General features: G+C 37.6%; 1 protein-coding gene across 3 annotated transcripts in view; it reads right to left on the reverse strand.

The window, feature by feature from the left end:
• Positions 1-21658, reverse strand: part of LOC150090911 (acid ceramidase-like) — a 243837-nt gene that overhangs the window by 110119 nt on the left and 112060 nt on the right. For 2 of the 3 annotated variants that reach the window (XM_090380624.1, XM_090380616.1), the window contains exons 6-7: positions 14336-14410; positions 3574-3619 (exon numbers count right to left, since the gene is read on the reverse strand). In XM_090380624.1, coding sequence (XP_090236750.1) covers positions 3574-3619; positions 14336-14410 — 121 coding nt within the window. The remainder of the gene's footprint in view (positions 1-3573; positions 3620-14335; positions 14411-21658) is intronic. The other variant, XM_090380629.1, reaches the window with a different exon arrangement.

The following is a 21658-nucleotide window of genomic DNA, read 5'->3' on the forward strand; positions in this document are numbered from 1 at the left end:
CCGGTCTACTCAAAGAGCATGTGGTACTGCACTCCCGCTCCTGCCCACTCCGGATACTTGTTCATTACTTTTGTTTTAGCCATATTCATCTTTAGTCCTAAATCCTTACTAACTCTGCATAACTGATTAAGATTTTCCTCTAATTCTTTGGGATCGTGGCTTATGACCACAATGTCATCTGCAAATCGTAAATGGTTTAGGTACTCTCCATTCTCATTGACTCCTTTCTGCGACCAGACTAATCTTCTGAAAGCTTCCTCAAGAGCAGCAGGAAACAACTTTGGAGATATCGTGTCTCCTTGTCAAACTCCTTTCTCAATTTGCTAATGTCTTTGTCTAGTCTAATAAAGGAGGTAGTGTTTTCATATATTTTCTTCGAAATCATAATATATATATATATAGGGGATCTATGCCTTGTCTTTCCAGTGCCCAAAACATTGCCTTATGCTGTATGGAGTCAAATGCCTTTTCATAATCCACAAATGCCAGGCATAATGGTGTTTTATATTCATTTGCTTTCTCCATTAGCTGTGACATTACGTGAAGGTGATCCATAGTTGAGAATCCTGTCCTAAAGCCAGCTTGCTCTTTCGGTTGATTCTCATCAAGTATTCTTTCTTATCTGTTAGTAATGACCCTTGTGAACAACTTGTAGATGTGGTATGTTGTATGTGTTACTAATTTGTGATCCATCTTCCTCACTGCTGGCATCATTCCCTCGCTCCATGTATAACTCTTTATAGTAGTCTTCTGCTATTTGAATTATGCCTTCTCTGCTATTTATAAGTACACCATCACTATTCTTCAGTTTCAGTATCATTTGTCTTTCTGTATTACTGCTCATGGCTGCTGATTTAAATCCTTTGTTTTCCCTTAATGATTGTTCTACTTTTCTTGTGTTAAATTTTTTTATGTCCTCTCTGAGTCTCTTTCTAATGGCTTTGCATAACTCAGTATACTCAATTTTCTCCTTGTCAGTGTTTATCTTGCTTTTCATTTGTCATCTTCGGTTCATCATGACAAGTGTTTCTTGACTAATTTTTTCTTCTTTGGATTTCTTTTTACCTTTAGGATTCTTGTGCTTTATCACTTTCAGAAAGTTTAATATTCCTCGTTGATATCTTGATTGAACAATTTGCAGAAGCTCAAACTTGTTCTTAAGTTCCAGTACACACTGCCTTTTCTTCTCTTCTGCTATCTTGAAGACCTTCGTATAATTTACTCGAGTCAGTTTTTTCCTTTCTTTTCTTACATCTATATGAAGTGTGCATCTTACCATTCTGTGATTTCCAACATTTATCTTGTTCAGGACAGTAACATCATTCACAATATATCTTCTGTTAGTGAGGATGAAGTCAGTTTCATCAGTTGTTAATCCTTTTGGGATCTTCCATGCCCACTTTCTTTCTGTTCACCCTTTTCTTGAAAAAAGGGTTCATTACTGACATTCCTCAAGATTCTGCAAATTCCACAAGTCTTTCACCTCTTTCACCAATTCCAAAATTTCCTTTCTGCACTGTTTTGTCTCTTTCCAACTTTAGCATTGAAGTCTCCCATAATGATAGTGTAGTGAGTTTTCTGTTCATCTAGGAGACTCAATTTCGATGTACATTTCTTCAACCTCGTCATCATCATGGCTCGATGTTGGTGCATAAATCGTTATAACCTTTAGCTTATACCTCCTAGAAATCTTGAGTAGTAGTCGTCTTGACACCCTTGGTGATGTACTTTTGAATTCCAAAATGTTGTTTTTTTTATATCTTTATGGACCAGAAAGCCAACTCCACCTACACTCCTTTCACTGTTTCCATTGGTGTACAGCAAATTTCCACTTGATAAACTTATAAGTGATTCATTTCTTCTTCTTGTTTCAGCCAAACTGATGATATTCCAATTCACATTTTCTAATTCCTTTTTCAGCTCTAATATCCTGTCTTCACTGATGAGTAATCTTATGTTATAACAGGCCAAGTTCAGTTTCCGTGCATGGCAGCCTGGTCGTACCCAGAGATTCTTAGCACCTTCTGCTTCCACTCTGATCCTCTTGCTGCTGTAAGAGGGTAAGTCAGTGAAAGCCGCTGGGGACTGAGGGCCATTTGTTTCTTCTTACTGTCATGTTCTGAACTGTTTGGTCTTTTCCTCTTCACGCTGACCAGACGTCTTGAATAGAACCACTCTACACATTCTTTGCCACCTAAGTGACGTAACAGGGTTTACCATTGAGAAGGTGTGCATGAGTGGATTTTAGGGAGGCAGGCCAACTGGACTTCTCCTAAATCTTCTGAAATAGAAAGATATATTGGATCCATCAGTGTTTTAGACTGAGTGTCTGATAACACACAGAATGCCTGTTTCCCTCTAAGCCCCTGTTCCCCTTCATCCCTATTGACATATATCTCTGGAGCTTGGTTTTGCAAGGCTCAATTTTATATGAAAGCTCTTATTTTCTGTACAAAGATTTGCTGTTTTATGCATAACCTATTCCTAGTACATGGTATCTAGAGAAGCATTACAGGTTATCTCAGGTAGGCTTGCTGCAGATTTGCTGCTTATTAACATATTGACAGAATTAACATATTTTGTAAAAAGAAAGATACATCATATGAGGCACTGGAAGTCAAGTCCTTCTCTGATTTTTAAAACATTATATCGTAGGCTTGATGTTCCAAAAAAATGGAAGAGGATTTTGGCAACAACCACAGGATGAAACCAAGAAGGATGGAAAGACCTATGGCTTAATCACCAATATTCAAGTTGTAGATTCAAAAAGAAAGTATTGAGTTAAAAAATATTACAGTTTTGGTCACATATAACCTTTTTGTTTTCAGGGTATACTTCAATTAATTTTCAACTTGGACTGTGTAGAAATACCTTGTGTGAATGTGGGGAGAAATTCATATAATGTTACAACCTAATTATGTAGACATAAGAAGTGAATTACAGAGAGCTGTTTATCCATTAACTCACGATAATTTACTTCTGTTCACTGATCATTAAAAGTCTGCTTGTTTTACCAAATTTGTAGCTAAAACAATCAAAAGAAGGGAAAGGTTAAGGGAAGGGAAATGTCAGCTAAACAGTAAAGCCTTGCCTATAAATAACAGAAAACAAGTTCACTGGATAGGTGGGATATGCCATGAGCTGAAGTCTATCCATTTAATTGGTGCTAAGAAGCTGTCCTTGTTTGTGTTGAGTTGGTATTTTATTATTTATTTATTAACTAAAAAATCAACTTGAAAATTAATTGAAGTATTTAAAGTTAAGTGTTAACTTAACTTTAAATGTTTCAATCAATTTCTAAGCAGGTATGTTTCTCAAATGACAATACAATAAATGTTATTTGAAATGATATTTATCATATATGACCTGAAAGACAACATATTATTTTTAAGAACTATGTTAAATAGTTTTGTCCTCCTTTGCACAAAAAATAAAAACCTTCTTTTGAACTCCATGTTTAATTTTTATTTAACAATGAATAATTCAATTCCTTTTCTAATACCAACATTAAGAAATAATGTTCCAAACTTGTTTTATAATATTAAACAATAAAATTATTTCAAAAATACTTACCCCATAAATAAACCAAAATCTAAGTTTCTGCCATGATATAATTTTCCTGAAATACACAAAATATATGAATATCATAATTCATTTTAAGTTTATCATTTTTTTATTGATTCTTTTGACTTAAAACGATTTATATAAATGAATATTTTAAAAGCTGCAATGAGCAGCATCATGTTCAGTATTTATATTCATAGTATATAGTTATATACCACAAATTTTCAAATTTAAAAAGTGATTTTAATATGGTATTAGGATCAGATAAGATCTATCACATACAAAAAAAAAAAAAAAAAAAAAAATCAGTGATTACAAACATTACAGGTTGCTGGAACCTACAGTATAATGAATGAGTTAAGAATCTAGAATAAACTTGTTGACCTTAATTTATTCAATTTTAAAAATTCAATACTAGTTGATAATATAACATAACATAAGGCAATCAGCAGGTCAAATTCAACCCATGAATTAGGGTTGAATTTGAAAGTGTCTGCAATTTTGCCCAGACACAATAGGAGGGAGTATACAATGAGAGCCTTGTCGATCAATTCGGGCCTGGAAAGATTGTGCAAGGCTCAAGGTGTAGAATTTTTTTCAGCCTGGTCTGTACTTGTTAACAGAAGGGACTGCTTCTACAGGGATGGGATACTTAAATAGAAAGGATGCAAGAATATTTGCTGATGTTATCGAGGCAGTGTTAGGTGGGTCAGAAAACTGCTAGCTTGGAGGGGATACAAGGACTAATAGATTAACAGTAGCCACTGGCAGAGGTGAAAGTGATTCTTGCACTGCTTCTATTGGAATGAGCAGAAGCCTGGAAAACAAGATGCAAGATATTTCAGTGACTGCTGGGAGTCATTGCGGTACAAGTAAACACATGGGTTGTGTTAGAGTAGCTAAGAAAAAGAACAGGTGCATGTATACTTGCGTGTACACCAATGCTAGGAGTTTGGTAAATAAATTTGAGGTATTGCTCAAAGCATCAAAGGCGGATATTGTTGGGGAGACGTGGTGTCACACAGATATAAGGAATGCAGAACTGTAATTTGGGGAGTACAACGTCTACAGAAAGGATAGACAGAATATAAAGGGAGGAGGGGGTTATGCTATTAGTTAAGAAACACAAAATCCAAGGAAGTGAAGCCAGTTGACAATGCTGGACAGTGCAGTGTCAAGTCAGTTTGGTGTGACATAAGCATTGGGAGATCAAAATTGAGAGTAGGAGTGTGCTATAGGCCTAATGACTATGATGAGTATAATAAGAAACTGTACAGAGAAATAGAGTGGGCCAGTAAATCAGAGTCTTATAATGAGGGATTTTAATTTCCCAGATATTGACTGGAATTTGTGGGTTGGTCAGTCACACACTAGCAAGGCTTTTGTGGATTTATTGGATGATTGTTTTCTACATCAACATGTTTGGGAGGGAACTAGAGGGAGTAATACTCTTAATTTGATTATCAGTAGTGATTCTTCATGCATTAAGAATCTGCAGATAGAAGAACCACTAAGTGGCAGTGATCACAGTGTGTTGAAGTGGGATTTACTCAAAGAGGTAACTACCATCAGGGGTAAAGGGAAGGGTTATTGCTTTCGTAAAGGCGACTATGATGGTCTTTTTTTTTTTTTTTATGAGAACCCCAAACACGAATGGTATCAAAACCTATAGTACTTAGTACCGTGCAAGGGTTGAAGGAGAAGTATGGGGAGAGGGGGATGCCGGAAACTTGGCTCTAGAGACTAAACATGGGTTTCACCACTTCAAGCCTCCAATAAGCAAAGTGGTGGTATTTCACTGGTTGATGAAAGTCATCTACCACCTAAAATATATGTATAAGTTAGGTAAGTTAAGTATATGCATATTGTTTGCTTTTTTTTTGTTTTGCACTGTATTATTAAATTGTTTAAGCAGAAGAAAATGAAGTGTCTGAATCAGCCTGACAATTTCTGATACATAGTTATGTTGGGGGGCTTTACAACAAAAATTCAGATTGAGAAAATCTACAATACCACATTGACGATTTCTATTTCTGCAATATCAAGGTTGTATAGAAAATCAATCGCAGCATCAAATATCCTAATATATCATCTACAGCAGGGGTGGCCAACTTAATTTGTAATGCAACCTACCATCTCAAGAATTTCATTGCACATGGTTAAAAAAGTTAATTGACACAACGAAAAATGTTGTTTATAAATTTTAAAATTAAACACAATTCAGAATTCTTATTTTAATTCATATGTATTTAAACTTTTAATTTATATGAAGTTTGCATCTTCATGTCATCTGCCAAGCTTTCAAAATCAGGGATATACTGTTATAAGACCAACCGTAAAGAATCTTCTGTATGCAAGTCTGTAAGAGTAGAGCGATTCTTCGACTTTGTTTGTTTCAAATATGAAAAGACTAATTCACATAGATATTTAAAATTTAAAAGTTCACTGCATTTTTTTACATTTGGACACTTTTCTCGGCAAAATTGTTTCCAAAAGTCTTTTTCTCATGATCTGGAGGAAGATATCGTTTGGCATATTACTTGAAAATTTCATTTTCAAGTAATATTTTCTCCATGTGAAAAATCTCAGCGATTTTTTCTGCAATTTGTTTTGTATCTAAGTCAACATTAAACAGATAAGAAATATATTAAACAATGTCTTCAATTGTTTTAAAATCACTGGATCTGGTTTCAAAATCATCCATAACTTTCTCAATTTTAGAAACATATTTCTCACTATTAAATTCAAAAATAGGATATTTTTGCAAATGATCTTGCTTATTTGCAAAGTGATTGAATTTTTTTCTTTGAGATCCTTAGCCATTACCAAAAACTGATATTTATATGCAGAAATACTACTACTAATAATCACCCACATTTTTATTTTTTTTTCTTATAATTCCAAATTCAAATTACTTAATTTACTGGTAAAATCTGCCAAAAAATCCAGATCACACAACCACTCCGTATCTCGTAGCTGCTGATAATCATCTCCCCTTTGATCAACAAATTTTTTAATTTCATTCAGCAAATTTCAAAATCTCTGTCAAAACTTACTCCGACTCAGCCACCTCACATCTGTGTGTAATATCAGATCTGGTTAATTTTTATCGAGTTGCATTTTGAAAAGTCTCCTTTGAAGAGATTGTCCTCTGATGGAATTCTCGATTTTGAAAGCTATGTCCATAACACTTTTAGTATTTAATCTTTTGCTGGCTATCAATCTTTTGTTGGTGGATGATAACAGTGGTAACTCAAAAAATCTGGGAATTCATTATCCATTTGGCACAATGTATTGAATCCATTAAGATGGCTCATCTTTGCTTTAGCTCTATCTATTGTTATTGATACGAACTTAAATAGTGGTAATTTAATTTTTTCAATAAAATTTTTAAATGTGTTAAATATATCAAGACGTCTAAACCCAGATGTTCTTCTCTAGTGGCAGAATCATCGAAAACCATATGAATAAAAATGAACAATTGAGCTGTATCACTGATGTTTGTAGATTCATCCAGTTGTAAAGAAAAGAACACACAATTAGGAGCATGCAATTGTTTGCTCACATTTTTACTCTTTTTTTTTATGCATCTCACAGTATTTGAGATAATTGCAGATCTTGAAGAGCAGTTTTAATTTACTTTTTTTTCTTAAAATTTTCAAAAAGAGAATCTGTTATTTCTAAAAATGCATCTGATGAATTGACCATCAGAAAATGGTTTTCATTTTTTTGCAAGAAGATGACTCACTTTAAATGGTGCCACAGTTACTGTTTTAGATTGTAAATTAGGTGTCATGAAGAAATTTGGTTGTGCGAATAATCTGGACTTAAGTTTTTTAATTTATTTTTTCTAAGGTCACTATTAGGCAGAAATTCTAATTGGTATTTAACATGGAGTGCACTGAAGTGCCTTTCTAAATTTCCTTTTTTGGGTATAGCCACAGAAGCATTGCAAATCTAACAACAACATTTTTCATTACAAAAAATATTCTAGTCCCCACTCTTAATGAAAATGATACATTTACTCTTTTTTGTAGTATTCATTTTAAATCAAAGGGTATTAAATTAACGTATAAGTACTGTCCAGTTATTAATATTAAGATCTGAGGTCTGATCTTAATATTAATAACTGAGACATTAATATTAATAACTGATATTAAGGTCTGACACAGTATTTAAATTCTATACAGTGGGACCAACTGATGATGTTACCAACAGCAAATTCAAAATGGGAAGCATTCAAAGAACTTATCTTGGAAGCTACTAGGCTTTACATACCAACTAAGAAATATTGTTCAAGGTTTAGGCCTAAATGAATGTCAGATGAACTAATGAGACATATGGCAGAGAAGAAAAATGCATGGGATACATACAAATTAACACGTGACACAGAAGCCTATGATAGATATAAGTTGATCTGTAACCAAGTTACAAAGGAGGTTAGACAGGCGAAAGCAGATTACGAGAAATCTTTGACAAGGGATGCAAAGAAAAACAGCAAAGAGTTCTTTACTTATGTAAACTCTAGAAGGAAGGTGATGAATCAGATTGGTCCACTTTATATCGATGGTTCAACTGTTGATAATCCTGCTCAGGTAGCTAACAAACTAAATGAATATTTTGCATCGACATTCACACATGAGTTATTCAGTGAGGGGAATGCCAGAGGTGTATTCAACTATGGCAGTTTGCTAGATAATCTTGTAATAACTGAGAGTAAAGTGGAGGAGAAATTGTTGAAGATAAACACAAGAAAGGCACCTGGGGTGGATGGAATCTATCCAGTTATATTAAAGGAGGCAGCAATGGAAGTAAGCAAACCCTTAGCCATAATTATGAGAGCTTCCTTGGACTCAGGGGAGGTACCCATGGACTGGAGATGTGCAAATGTGACCCCAATTCACAAAGGAGGCTCAAAGACTGACACAAGTAATTATAGACCTGTGAGTTTAACTTCTGTTCCCGGAAAATTAATGGAGGCACTGGTTAAAGAAGCACTGCAGGATCATTTAGACAAGACTTCAGTTATAGCTCAGACACAGCATGGTTTTGTTAAGGGGAAGTCTTGCCTGACCAATTTGATTGGATACTATGATGCAGTCACAAAAGAACTGGATGCAGGGAATAACTTTGATATTATATACTTGGATCTTAGAAAGGCTTTTGATACTGTTGCACATGGAAGACTGCTGCACAAATTGGAGCAGTGTGGCATTGGAGGCAAATTGCTGCTATGGATAAAGGGGTGGTTGAGGGGGAGAAGACAGAGAGTGGTAATCAATGGACACTGCTCATCGTGGACTAATGGATCATTCGTGGACCATTTATTAGTGGAGTCCCTCAGGGTTCAGTATTGGGTCCTTTATTGTTTTCTGTATTTATAAATGATATTGATGATGGTATATCAAGCTTAATGTCCAAGTTTGTAGACGATACGAAGGTTGGCAGGGTTGTCAAGGACACTACTGACACTATGCTGCTGCTGCAACAGGATCTGGAAAGGTTGAGCAGATGGGCTGAGAGGTGGCAAATGAAGTTTAACATTGACAAATGTAAAGTACTACATATGGGAAACAGCAACCCCAGAGCAATGTATCAACTCTGTGGTACTACACTGACAGTGGTAGAGAATGAAAGGGACCTGGGGGTGGTTGTGCAGGCAGATATGAAGTTCTCTGAGCAGTGCAGACGGGCTGCAAGAGTAGCTCATGGTGTATTGTCAATGATATATACGAATTTTTCTAGCAGGGATAAGGAGGTGATTATTCCCTTGTATAAGGCAATGGTCAGGCCACACCTAGAGTACTGTATACAGGCCTGGAGACCTCATTTCAAGAAGGATGTAGAGCTGCTGGAACAAGTACAGAGAAGGGCAACAAGATTAGTGAATGGAACAAAGGGGTGATCTTACGAAGAAAGGCTTAAGTTTTGCGAATTACAGTGTCTGGAGACTAGGCAGCAGCGAGGTGATCTGATAGAGGTGTACAAAGCCTTGAATGGTTTGAGCATGCTCAATGCTGATGGGATTCTTCCTCTTGCTCAGAATAATCCACTGAGAGGGCATAAATTCAAATTGAGGAAAGACAGATGTAGGATAGATGTGCGGAAATTTGCCTTTAGCCAGCGGGTGGTTGGTAGGTGGAACAGACTTCCATCCCTTGTCGTGGAAGTTGATAGCCTAAATAAGTTTTAGGCTCGGCTGGACAGGTATTTCGAACGAACAGAGGGGTGAAGTGGAAGTGGTTATTTTTTATTCATTTATTTTGCTTTAATTTTTTTTGGCTGATGCTGCATAAGCTTGCTTTCTTGCATCAAATTCCTGTATTAATGCTAATATCATCAGTTGGGCCCACAGCACACAATTTAAAAACTGTCAGAGACCTCTGTAGTCACCCTTACGAAAGCAAAAGCCTTTTCCTTTACTCTTGAAATAGTTATGTCTTCAATTAAATTCCATATTAGTACACTGTGATCGCTACCATCCTGTTTCTTACCTGCAGATTCTTAATGAACAAGAGGTTAGGTAATAACAAGAATGTTATGACTTACCTAATCTATACAAAAAAAATATAAAAATACACCACCGTTTCACTGAAACATCAGTTCTTTCCAAACAGATTTTATCTAAATCCATGAAAATAACAAGTGAGGAAAAAATCTATCTTCCAAATATTTTTTTTTTGTAGAGTTACTGCTATAGGGTTTTAGATGCACGAGTGACAGACCATATTGTGCTGTATACATTTACATCTGTAAATTGTATGTATTCTGTGGTTGATTTGTTCATTTGCTGGACAAAAAATCCAAGTTCTAGGATTAAAAAAACCGTACTATCCTTGCCTGTGACCAACTAAATCAGCCACATTGTGAAAGGTCTATAAAAATCCTTGCATCATTGAATTCATTCTCAGGTCTTTTACACCTAGTGTGAAGAGGACAGTGATTATACCAACTATGCTACCTGCAAGGGCTTTTTATAAAGTAATATTTAATTTGTATTTTTATGAAAAACAAATGTAGAACTTTCATAGAAACTGTGGATGCTGGAAAATTCTCTCTCTCATATTTGAAATCATAAACACAGTGCTTTACATTTCATGCACATACAATTACCAAATAACAAGTTAGGAACTTCAATATTATACTCAGGAAGTGTTTAACATGGTTATCCATCATTTGAACATTGTCACATAATGGGCAGATGTTAGATTGGATTTGTGTAGCACTTTTTTTAAAATGAGGGTAGTACATGCAGATACAAGAGATATGGATTAGCCTGTCAACATGCAATTTGTTTAAAGATCCAGATTATTCTAAATAAGTCCTGAAGTGTTCAAAAGGGCCAGAGCACTTGTTCCAAATTTAATGGAACAATGTTTCAATAGGATGGAGGAGGGTTCTGGAAGGACTGTGCAATTACAATTAGTCCAAGCTTGCAAGGAGCCAAAGAAACATACTGAAATTTTGATTCGACTTTTCTCATGAGATTACTGCTCCACATCTGAAACTACTACAGGTTTCTATAAGAGTGGAGAAAAAGGGGAGATATTGAATTCGAAATGAACACAAAACATTCATTTCAAATTCACCCAGTTGACGTGGGTTGCCAGTGTAATTTTGGGTCAGTTTTTAAATTTTTGACATAAGCACTGGCTAATAATAAGCTTTAATTTTTGACATAAGCATTCAATATCTTATAATGGTAGGACTCCAAATTTTCAGATACTGACTAGAATTTGTAAGTCAGTCACTCACACAGCAGCAGAACTTTCCTGGATGTATTGGATGATTATTTCTACTCTAGCATATTAGAGAAGCAACAAACCTTTGTGCACTAAGAATCTTCACATAAAAGCATCACTAGGTGGCAGTGTTCAGAGTCTATTGATGCAGTATTTGTTTAAAATTTAATTATAATGGGAAGAGAATTTGCCTTCACAAAGGCAGCTATAGTGGTCTTAGACAGTTTTAAATTCTTTCAGTGAGATCAACTGTAGACTCTATGTTGAAAGTGTTCAGAAAAGTAGAAGTTACTAAGGTTTTTACACCAATTAAGATAATGTTCAAAGTTTCAATGTTCTTATCAGATGAACTGACAAGACTAATGGAAGAGAAGAGCAAGTTATTTAATGTAAGCAGCACAGCAATAATTCATGATTTATAACAAAATAAGTCAACCCATTGACATAAAAATTTGTTACAAAGATTCCTAAAATATTCTAAGTAAGCACTGAAATTTTGATATGGAATGGAGCTCCTGTTCTAAATTTATAGTAATATTTCTGTAGGGAAACTGGAGGAGGGGGAAAGGAGGGATGCTATGAAATTGCATTGAACTTAAAATCATCCCAGGGGAACCAAGAAAAAAAAAAAAGAAATGTCGAAAATTTGGTAGTAATCAACATTTTTCTTTTCAGTTAATGAAAGAACTGTTTCATTAATGCTGATATCTGTGTGTGTGTGGGAGTGGGGGATGAGAATGGTAAAATCTTAACAGGACCCAAAATTTTCCCAAGGACCAACAGAACACAAGTTGAAAATTTGGCATTGATTTTGCATTATAGAGTAATACACAAATATATTTTCATTATATGAACAGATTTCTGTGGTTGGAGGGACAAGTGAGGCTATAATTGGTCTTAAAAGCTTTCCGGGAACCAATGAAACATACACAGAAAATGTGATAGATTGAACCATTTCTTATTAAGTAATGTCTAAACATCCAATAACATACTTCCATTACAAGTTAGGTAATATACATAGTTCATTACATTTCAGGCACATAATATTTTTTTCTTAAAATTAATTGAATTTTTTTTAAAATTAATTGAATTGACTAATAACAGCATTAGTCAATCTTTTGAGACTTTATACCCAGGTTGTGATGCTTCATTTGCAGCCAAATAAGTTTTAGTTGGCATCCATTTCCAAAATTGGCCCGTTTCGTCTACATTAAATATTTTCTGATTGTCGTATTCACCATCCTGAATGATTTTTTTTGCAATTCTGCAGGAAATTTGGCTGCAGCATCTTCATCAGCGATAGCAGCTTCCCCTGTTACTTTGTAACATTATGCAGTCCTGCTCGATTCTTGAAACATTCAAACCACCCTGAACTAGCAACAAACATTTGTCTCCCCTTGATATTTTGGTTCTTTGAGCTTAGTAAAAATGTTAATAGCTTTGTTCTGAATATTGTCCTTAGATAATGGAATTCTTTTTTGATTGCAATTTTCTATCCAAATTGATAAGACTTTCTATTTAAATCATTATTGGAGTTCTGTTTCTGGTATTTTGTAAAACAAAAGAAGTTGATGAAACTTTACCTTTCTCTTTATATTCGCCCTTACGGCTTAAGCTAGTTCATACAGTAGACTCACTGTATACTAGATCTCTTATGATTTTTGCATGGTTTGCACCACTTTCATGTTTTTTTTAATAACTTTTTCAGCTAAAGCAATAAAACTTTTCATTTTTTTTTATTGCAATCACATTGTTTTTCGCTCTTTCTTTTATCCGTAATTAACAGGGGGAGAATAAATTAGAATTTTTTGAATGCATCTGCACGTGACTTTATTAGCTATTAGCAGGAGACAAACAAGTAACACATCTGCTTCTGATGGTTGACGGAACACACTGAGGTGGGTAGCGGGCAAATGCTTGTTTATTGGCCGTCAGACGCTTAGTGCGAGATTCGAATCTTTTTCAACTATTAGAAAAAAAAATATCGCATTAACTGGAAATTTTCATTGCGTAAAGTAAAAAAGTGGTAATTTTTTGCAAATCGCAGTAACTGAAAAATGCATTAATCAAACTCACATTATGCGAGGCCTGGCTGTATTACTAATACAGTCTAACAACCACATGATTGTTAGATTATTAGTAAATAATGATTCTACATCACACTGGTTGTCAAGTTGAATGAAAGGGACCTGGGGGTGGTTGTGCAGGCAGATATGAAGTTCTCTGAGCAGTGCAGACGGGCTGCAAGAGTAGCTCTTGCAGCCCGTCTGCTTTCATTTCAGGTACTTTAACCATTTTGATTATTTGGAGCAGCATATGAAAGCCAGATTTTGTGCACAGAACAGTTGTTTTTGTGATCTTAAAATAACTAGAAATTTCAAATTTATTAAAAATTATGATGAATGTATAATTTAATAACAAAATTATTATCTTGTGCCCAAATTCAAATATATATATGTATGTATAATCATCAAGGATAATACAATAGAGAAGTAAGATTAGATAAGACAGAGTTATAATAACGTGAATTATGGATCAGGGTCACTGCTGTCACAAAAGTACCCCACAAAAAGTACCATAACGTAAATATAAAATATTACTAGTATAAAATACATTACTTAGATGTTTAAGCATGGAAAAGAACTATTGAAAATACGGTGTAAATCTCCACCTAGGTCGTCTCTTCAAAAATATTCGTTTGGTTTACTTTTCTATCCTTATTATTATCTTTCCAGTTCCTTGCTTCCCACCTTCGTTCGCAACACATATCGCCACCAGGGTACACCGTATTTTCAATAGTTCTTTTCCATGCTTAAACATCTACGTAATGTATTTTATACTAGTAATATTTTATATATATGTATATATATACATTTTTATTATTTTTTTGTGAAAAATATCTGAAAGGCACAATTCACTACCGCAGCCAATGCACTTTTTATATTTTTAGTTTTTAATCTGTTTTCTTTTAAGAAGGAAAAAAGAAAATAATAAAACTAAGTAAAGTATATATTAGTACTGTGTCTTACCTGAAGTATTCCGGACGATAATGGAGGTACAAAAAGTAAAAATATCGTAAAATACATTATAGAAACCAATTTCACCTGAAAAATTTAATTTTTTAGAACATAATCAAGAAATTTTAACTAATGATCATAAAACGTATTAAATACCATATTTATTTTCAAAATTCAAATAGACAAATTTCTTATATCAGTAAGTCTTACCTCACATTTATACTTATTAACACACTGGTGTTTAATATATTCATGATATGGTTAAAAAGGCCTATGCCCTCCAGATTCATACTTAGTAAAATAAATTACGGCTTTCTCAGAGCGAATTGTAACAGGTTTAATAAATATACATAGAAACATACAAAGCTTTCGGTTGGTTAGACAACCTTCTTCAGTTGAAACAAAAACATAAAATGACAGTTAGAATGGAGGCGTGTACTGCCAGTCTGGTACGTGAAGTGCATGGCTAATTGTTTGAGGTTGAAGCCTGTGGCTGTGACGTATGTGGACGTGGCCAGCGCTTGTCAATTGACAGGACTATTGCTTCGGTAATAGGGTGGACTTGACAACCACTGTTCCTGTTCATTGAGGTATTGGAGCATTTGATGTTTAACGATTCCAACCAGGCGCGGCGCAGATAATGGCAGGACTTATCCACAATCACGACATCGCGGTGTGGGTCAATGTCGTGGTGGGTTGCCCAGACGTGTTCAGCAATAGCTGAGTGCTCCACATCTGCCAAACGGATCGCCCTCTTGTGTTCGGAAAGGCGTTTTTCAATCCGCCTTCCGGTTTCCCCGAAATAGCAGCTAGTGCAATCATAGCAAGAGATGCAGTAGACTAACCCGCTCTGCAGTAGGGTGGGGACAGGTGTTTTTACGTTGGAAATGAGGGATCGTAGTTTCCTGCCTGGGAGTTGGAGGCACTTTATCCCATGCGATTTTAAGATCCTACAGACCTGTTGTGATAGGTTAGGGTAGTACGGGATAAAGGCGCTCATGGTTGAGTCACCACTTTGGATGTTTCTGTTGGTCGCTACGTGGTCGCGTGCCTGTACATCACACCTGTCAAGGGTATTGATGGGATAGCCACACCTCGCAAGGTCCGCTTTGACTCTAGCAATCTCTGTGCGCCTCTCACTTACAGAGCTAGAGTGTGTCCAGGCACGAGTTGCCTTCATCGAGACTTGCAATATGCTTCAGCGAACAAAGCAGCCCTGCTAGCCGAACTTAGGAGTCTGGTTCCTGATCCTATTTACACCAATGTGATCCATACCTTATGCTACCAAGCCGTCAGAGAATCTGAATGCTATTGTGCACGCCAGAAACGTAAGTTCGATGATTTAATTAATGAGTCCCGTCAATTTTGTCGTCAACATAATACCCTTTCCACAGGTTGCACAGATTTCGCATTGAACCTGAGCAACAAGCAGTTATCTGTGGAACAAATAGACCTATTGACTCTTGGGATGAAATTTGCTGTTCTTCAAGGAACCCACCGACATCGCCTTAGGCGTAGAAGCATGTTTAATGCGCCTCCCAGAAGATGTGGCAAACTCAATTCGCCTAAACACTGCAGCAGTTCTACACCATGCTCGCCCCTCTTCTTCAAATCTCAGCCACAAACAGATCTCTGCCCTTAAGACACTGAAACGGGATTTGTCCATCGTCATCCTACCGGCGGACAAAGGGCGTTGAACGGTCGTAATGAACCACGCAGATTACGAGGCAAAAGCCTTGCTGCTCTTGCAGGATACTTCTGTCTACAAGCCCTTAACCGTTCCCCCCATCAAAGGCTTAGAGCGATGGGAGTCAAAGGTGAACATCCTCGTCAACAGTTGGCTCAAACAGGAGAAGATAACGTAATCACCTTCGTGCTTCTGGTTGTCAGATCCCACAATTTTACGGACTACCGAAGGTACACAAAGGGGGTATTCCACTAAGACCCACTGTACCCTGTTGTGGCTCACGGAGTTACGAGTTATCTAAGTTTGTCTTGAGGCTTCTTTCTCCCCTAGTAGGCAAGACCACCAACACCGTCTCCAGCAGTACCGAGTTCATAGAAAGGATCCGTACTATGTCCATCTCACAAGATCAGGTTATGGCATCATTTGATGTAGTATCACTTTTTATCTCCATCCCAGTGGAAGTTGCCATCACTCATGCGAAACAATTCTTGGACAATGATGAAACCCTTGGCAGCAGAACTGTGCTTAACAGGTGGTGCTATCATGTTTGATGACTCCGTTAACCAGCAAGTGCACGGTGCAGCCATGGGTTCCCCAGTTAGTTCGGTCACGGCAAACATTGCGATGGAGGAGTTAGAGGGTCATGCATTTACAAACGTGCCAGATTCCATTGCCTTTTGGTGTCGCTATGTGGACGATGTGTTCGTCCACATAGTTCGTAGTTATCCCCAGAGATTCAGGTCAACGAATCCTAGCTCACCTCAACTCTTTGTCACCTTTCATAAAATTCACGATCGAGCTAGAGTCGAACAACACCATATCATACCTAGACACCCTTGTCTGGCGCGAGGGCACATACTTGAAGATGACGGTCTATCGTAAACCTATGTGTGCTGGCCAATTTACCAACTTCCGGTCAGCACACGCACGTAGCCATCTTCTTGCCACTGAGCGAACCTTGATAACTCGCGCCTAGACACACTCTAGCTCTGTAAGTGAGAGGCGCACAGAGATTGCTAGAGTCAAAGTGGACCTTGCGAGGTGTGGCTATCCCATCAATACCCTTGACAGGTGTGACATACAGGCACGCGACCACGTAGCAACCAACAGAAACATCCAAAGTGGTGACTCAACCACGAGTGGCTTTATCCCGTACTACTCTAACCTATCACAACAGGTCTGTTGGATCTTAAAATCGCATGGGATAAAGTGCCTCCAACTCCCAGGCAGGAAACTACGATCCCTTGTTTCCAACATAAAAACACCTGTCCCCACCCTACTGCAGAGCGGGTTAGTCTACTGCATCTCTTGCCATTACTGCACTAGCTGCTACTTCGGGGAAACCGGAAGGCGGATCGAAAAACGCCTTTCCGAACACAAGAGGGCGATCCGTTTGGCAGATGTGGAGCACTCAGCTATTGCTGAACACGTCGGGGCAACCCACCAAGACATTGACCCACACCACGATGTCGTGATTGTGGATACGTCCCGCCATTATCTGCGCTGCACCTGGTTGGAATCGTTAAACATCAAATGCTCCAATACCTCAATGAACAGGAACAGTGGTTGTCAAGTCCACCCTATTACCGAAGCAATAGTCCTGTCAATTGACAAGCGCTGGCCACGTCCACATACGTCACAGCCACAGGCTTCAACCTCAAACAATTAGCCACGCACTTCACGTACCAGATTGGCAGTACACGCCTCCATTCTAACTGTCATTTTATGTTTTTGTTTCAACTGAAGAAGGTTGTCTAACCAACCGAAAGCTTTGTATGTTTCTATGTATATTTATTAAACCTGTTACAATTCGCTCTGAGAAAGCTGTAATTTATTTTACTAAATATTCATGATATATTAAACACCAGTGAGTTCAATATATACTGATGAGCAGCAATAACTGCTAAATTTAAGAAAATGTGGACAGAGTTGTAGCGAAAAACCATGGGTGGGGGAGCGAAATGTTCTACCATATCCCTATACTTTTTTTTTTTTTTTTTTTTTTATGAACAGCACTCAGCCACTTCCTACAGTCACTAAGAGCATTTGTCTCAGTGACTGTAGAAATTAAGACCAAACCACAAAGGATTTAAATACACTTAAATAGAAAAGGTGCAAGAATATTTGCTGATTCTATCGAGGCAGTGTTAGGTGGGTCGGAAAACTGCTAACTTGGGGTATACAAGGACTAATACATTAACAGTAGCCACTGGCAGAGGTGAAAGTGATTATTGAACTGCTTCTATTGGAATGAGCAGCAGCCTGGAAAACAAGATGCAGGATATTTCAGAGACTGCTGGGAGTCATTGTGGTACAAGTAAACACATGGGTTGTGTTAGGATAACTAAGAATAGGAACAGGTGCATGTATACTTGCGTGTACACCAATGCTAGGAGTTTGGTAAATAAATTTGATGAATTTGAGGTATTGCTCAAAACATCAAGGGTAGATATTACTGGGATATCGAGACGTGGTGTCACACAGATATAAGGAATGCAGAACTGGAATTTGGGAAGTACAATGTGTACAGAAAAGATAGACAGGATAGGAAGGGAGGAGGGGCTATGCTATTATTTAAGAAACAAAAAATCCAAAGAAGTGAAGCCAGTTGACATTGTTGGACAGTGCAGTGTCAAGTCAGTTTGGTGTGACATAAGCATTGGGAGATCAAAATTGAGAGTAGGAGTGTGGGGCTATGCTATTAGTTAAGAAACAAAAAATCCAAAGAAGTGAAGCCAGTTGACACTGTTGGACAGTGCAGTGTCAAGTCAGTTTGGTGTGACATAAGCATTGGGAGATCAAAATTGAGAGTAGGAGTGTGCTATAGGCCTAATGACTGATGAGTATAATAAAAAACTGTACAGGGAAATAGAGTGGGCCAGTAAATCAGAGAGTCTTATAATGAGGGATTTTAATTTCCCAGATATTGACCAGAATTTGTAGGTTGGTCACTCACACACTAACAAGGCTTTTGTGGATTTATTGGACGATTGTTTTCTACATCAGCATGTTCGGGAGGCAACTAGAGGGAGTAATACTCTTGATCTGATTATCAGTAGTGATTCTTCATGCATTAAGAATCTGCAGATAAAGGAACCACTATGAGGCAGTGATCACAGTGTGCTGAAGTGGGATTTACTCAAAGAGGTAACTACCAAAAGGCCGCCGTAGCCTAGTGGTTAGGCGCGCGGGTGCATAAGTACACGTGCCTTGAGTGACCGGGGTTCAAGCCCGTGACCACTGAATACGGTGCTGTTTCTTGTATTCTATCTATCTTGTGAACTCCTCTGACCGTTTGGTCGTCCCGGAGTATAAACAGAAAATTTATTTTATTTATTTACCATCAGGGGTTAAGGGAAGGGTTTTTGCTTTCATAAAGGTGACTACTATGGTCTGAGACAGCATTTAAATTCTATACAGTGGGACCAACTGATGATCTTACCAACAGCAAATTCAAAATGGGAAGCATTCAAAGAACTTAACTTGGAAGCTACTAGGTGTTACATACCAACTAAGAAATATTGTTCAAGGTTTAGGCCTAAATGGGTGTCAGATGAACTAATGAGACATGGCAGAGAAGAAAAATGCATGGGATACATATAAATTAATATGTTACACAGAAGCCTATGATAGATATAAGCTGATCTGTAACCAAGTTACAAAGGAGGTTAGACAGGCGAAGGCAGATTAAGAGAAATCTTTGGCAAGGGATGCAAAGAAAAACAGCAAAGAGTTCGTTACTTATGTAAACTCTAGAAGGAAGGGGATGAATCAGATTGGTCCACTTGATATCGATGGTTCAACTGTTGATGATCCTCCTCAGGTAGCTAACTAACTGAATGAATATTTTGCATCGACATTCACACATGAAGAGTTATTCAGCAAGGGAAATGCCAGAGGTGTATTCAACTCTGGCAGTAAGCTAGATAATCTTGAAATAACTGAGAGTAAAGTGGAGGAGAAATTGTTGAAGATAAACACAAGAAAGGCACCTGGGGTGGATGGGATCTATCCAGTTATATTAAAGGAGGCAGCAAAGGAAGTAAGCAAACCCGTATCCATAATTATGAGAGCTTCCTTGGACTCAGGGGACGTACCCATAGACTGAAGAAGTACAAATGTGACTCCAATTCAAAGGAGGCAAAGGTTGACAAGTAATTATAGACTTATGAGTTTAACTTCTGTTCCAGGAAAATTAATGGAGGCACTGGTTAAAGAAGCACTGCAGGATCATCTAGACAAGACATCAGTTAAGGTTAAGACACAGCATGGTTTTGTTAAGGGAAAGTCTTGCCTGACCAATTTGATTGGATACTATGATGCAGTCACAAAAGAACTGGATGCAGGAAATAACTTTGATATTATATATTTGGATCTTAGAAAGGCTTTTAATACTGTTGCACATGGAAGACTGCTGCACAAATTGGAGCAGTGTGGCACTGGAGGCAAATTGCTGCTATGGATAAAGGGATGGTTGAGTGGGAGAAGACAGAGAGTGGTAAGCAATGGACACTGCTCATCGTGGACTAATGTTATTAGTGGAGTCCCTCAGGTTTTAGTGTTGGGTCCATTATTGTTTTCTGGATTTATAAATGATATCGATCATGGCATATCAAGCTTAATGTCCAAGTTTGCAGACGATACAAAGGTTGGCAGGGTTGTTAAGGACACTACTGATGCTATGCTGCTGCTGCTGCAACAGGATCTGGAAAGGTTGTGCAGATGGGTTGAGAGGTGGCAAATGAAGTTTAACATTGACAAATGTAAAGTACTAACATATGGGAAACAGCAACCCCAGAGCAATGTATGAACTCTGTGGTACTACACTGACAGTGGTAGAGAATGAAAAGGACGTGTGGGTAATTATGCAGGCAGATATGAAGTTCTCTGAGCAGTGCAGATGGGCTGCAAGAGTAGCTCACTTTGCTTGTCAATGATATACTGGAATTTTTCTAGCAGGGATAAGGAGGTGATTATTCCCTTGTATAAGGCAATGGCCAAGCCACACCTTGAGTACTGTATACAGGTCTGGAGGCCTCATTTCAAGAAGGATGTAGAGCTGCTGGAATGAGTACAGAGAAGGGCAAGGTTAGTGAATGGAACAAAGGGTTGCTCTTACAAAGAAAGGCTTAAGTTTTGCAAATTACAGTAGGAATCTGGAGACTAGGCACCGGCAAGGTTGTTGTTGTTATTTGGTTTTTAGGAGCATTAGCAACTAAGGCCATATTGCTCCGGGATATGCGGTAGTCATTTCCTGACCTTTCCGCATCCTCCGTATTTGGTGGTGACTGGCTCGAACCCCGAGAAGAATAATCAAGAAGCATGTGCTGCGCACTGCTGCTCCTTCCCACCTGGCTACGGAGGCGCCTACCGGCAAGGTGATCTGATAGATGTGTATAAAGTCTTGAATGGTTTGAGCATGCTCAATGCCGATCGGATTCTTCCTCTTGCTCAGAATAATCTCCTGAGAGGGCATAAATTCAGATTGAGGAAAGACAGATGTAGGATAGATGTGCGGAAATTTGCCTTTAGCCAGCGGGTAGTTGGTTGGTGGAACAGACTTCCATCCCTTGTTGTGGAAGTTGATAGCCTAAATAAAGGCTCAGCTGGACAGGTATTTCGAAGAAGGGAGGGGTAAAATGGAAGTG

The sequence above is a fragment of the Mastigoproctus giganteus genome, chromosome 1 (assembly GCF_048544385.1).
Source record: "Mastigoproctus giganteus isolate SK-2022 chromosome 1, ASM4854438v1, whole genome shotgun sequence".
In the NCBI taxonomy this organism is placed as follows: domain Eukaryota; kingdom Metazoa; phylum Arthropoda; class Arachnida; order Uropygi; family Thelyphonidae; genus Mastigoproctus; species Mastigoproctus giganteus.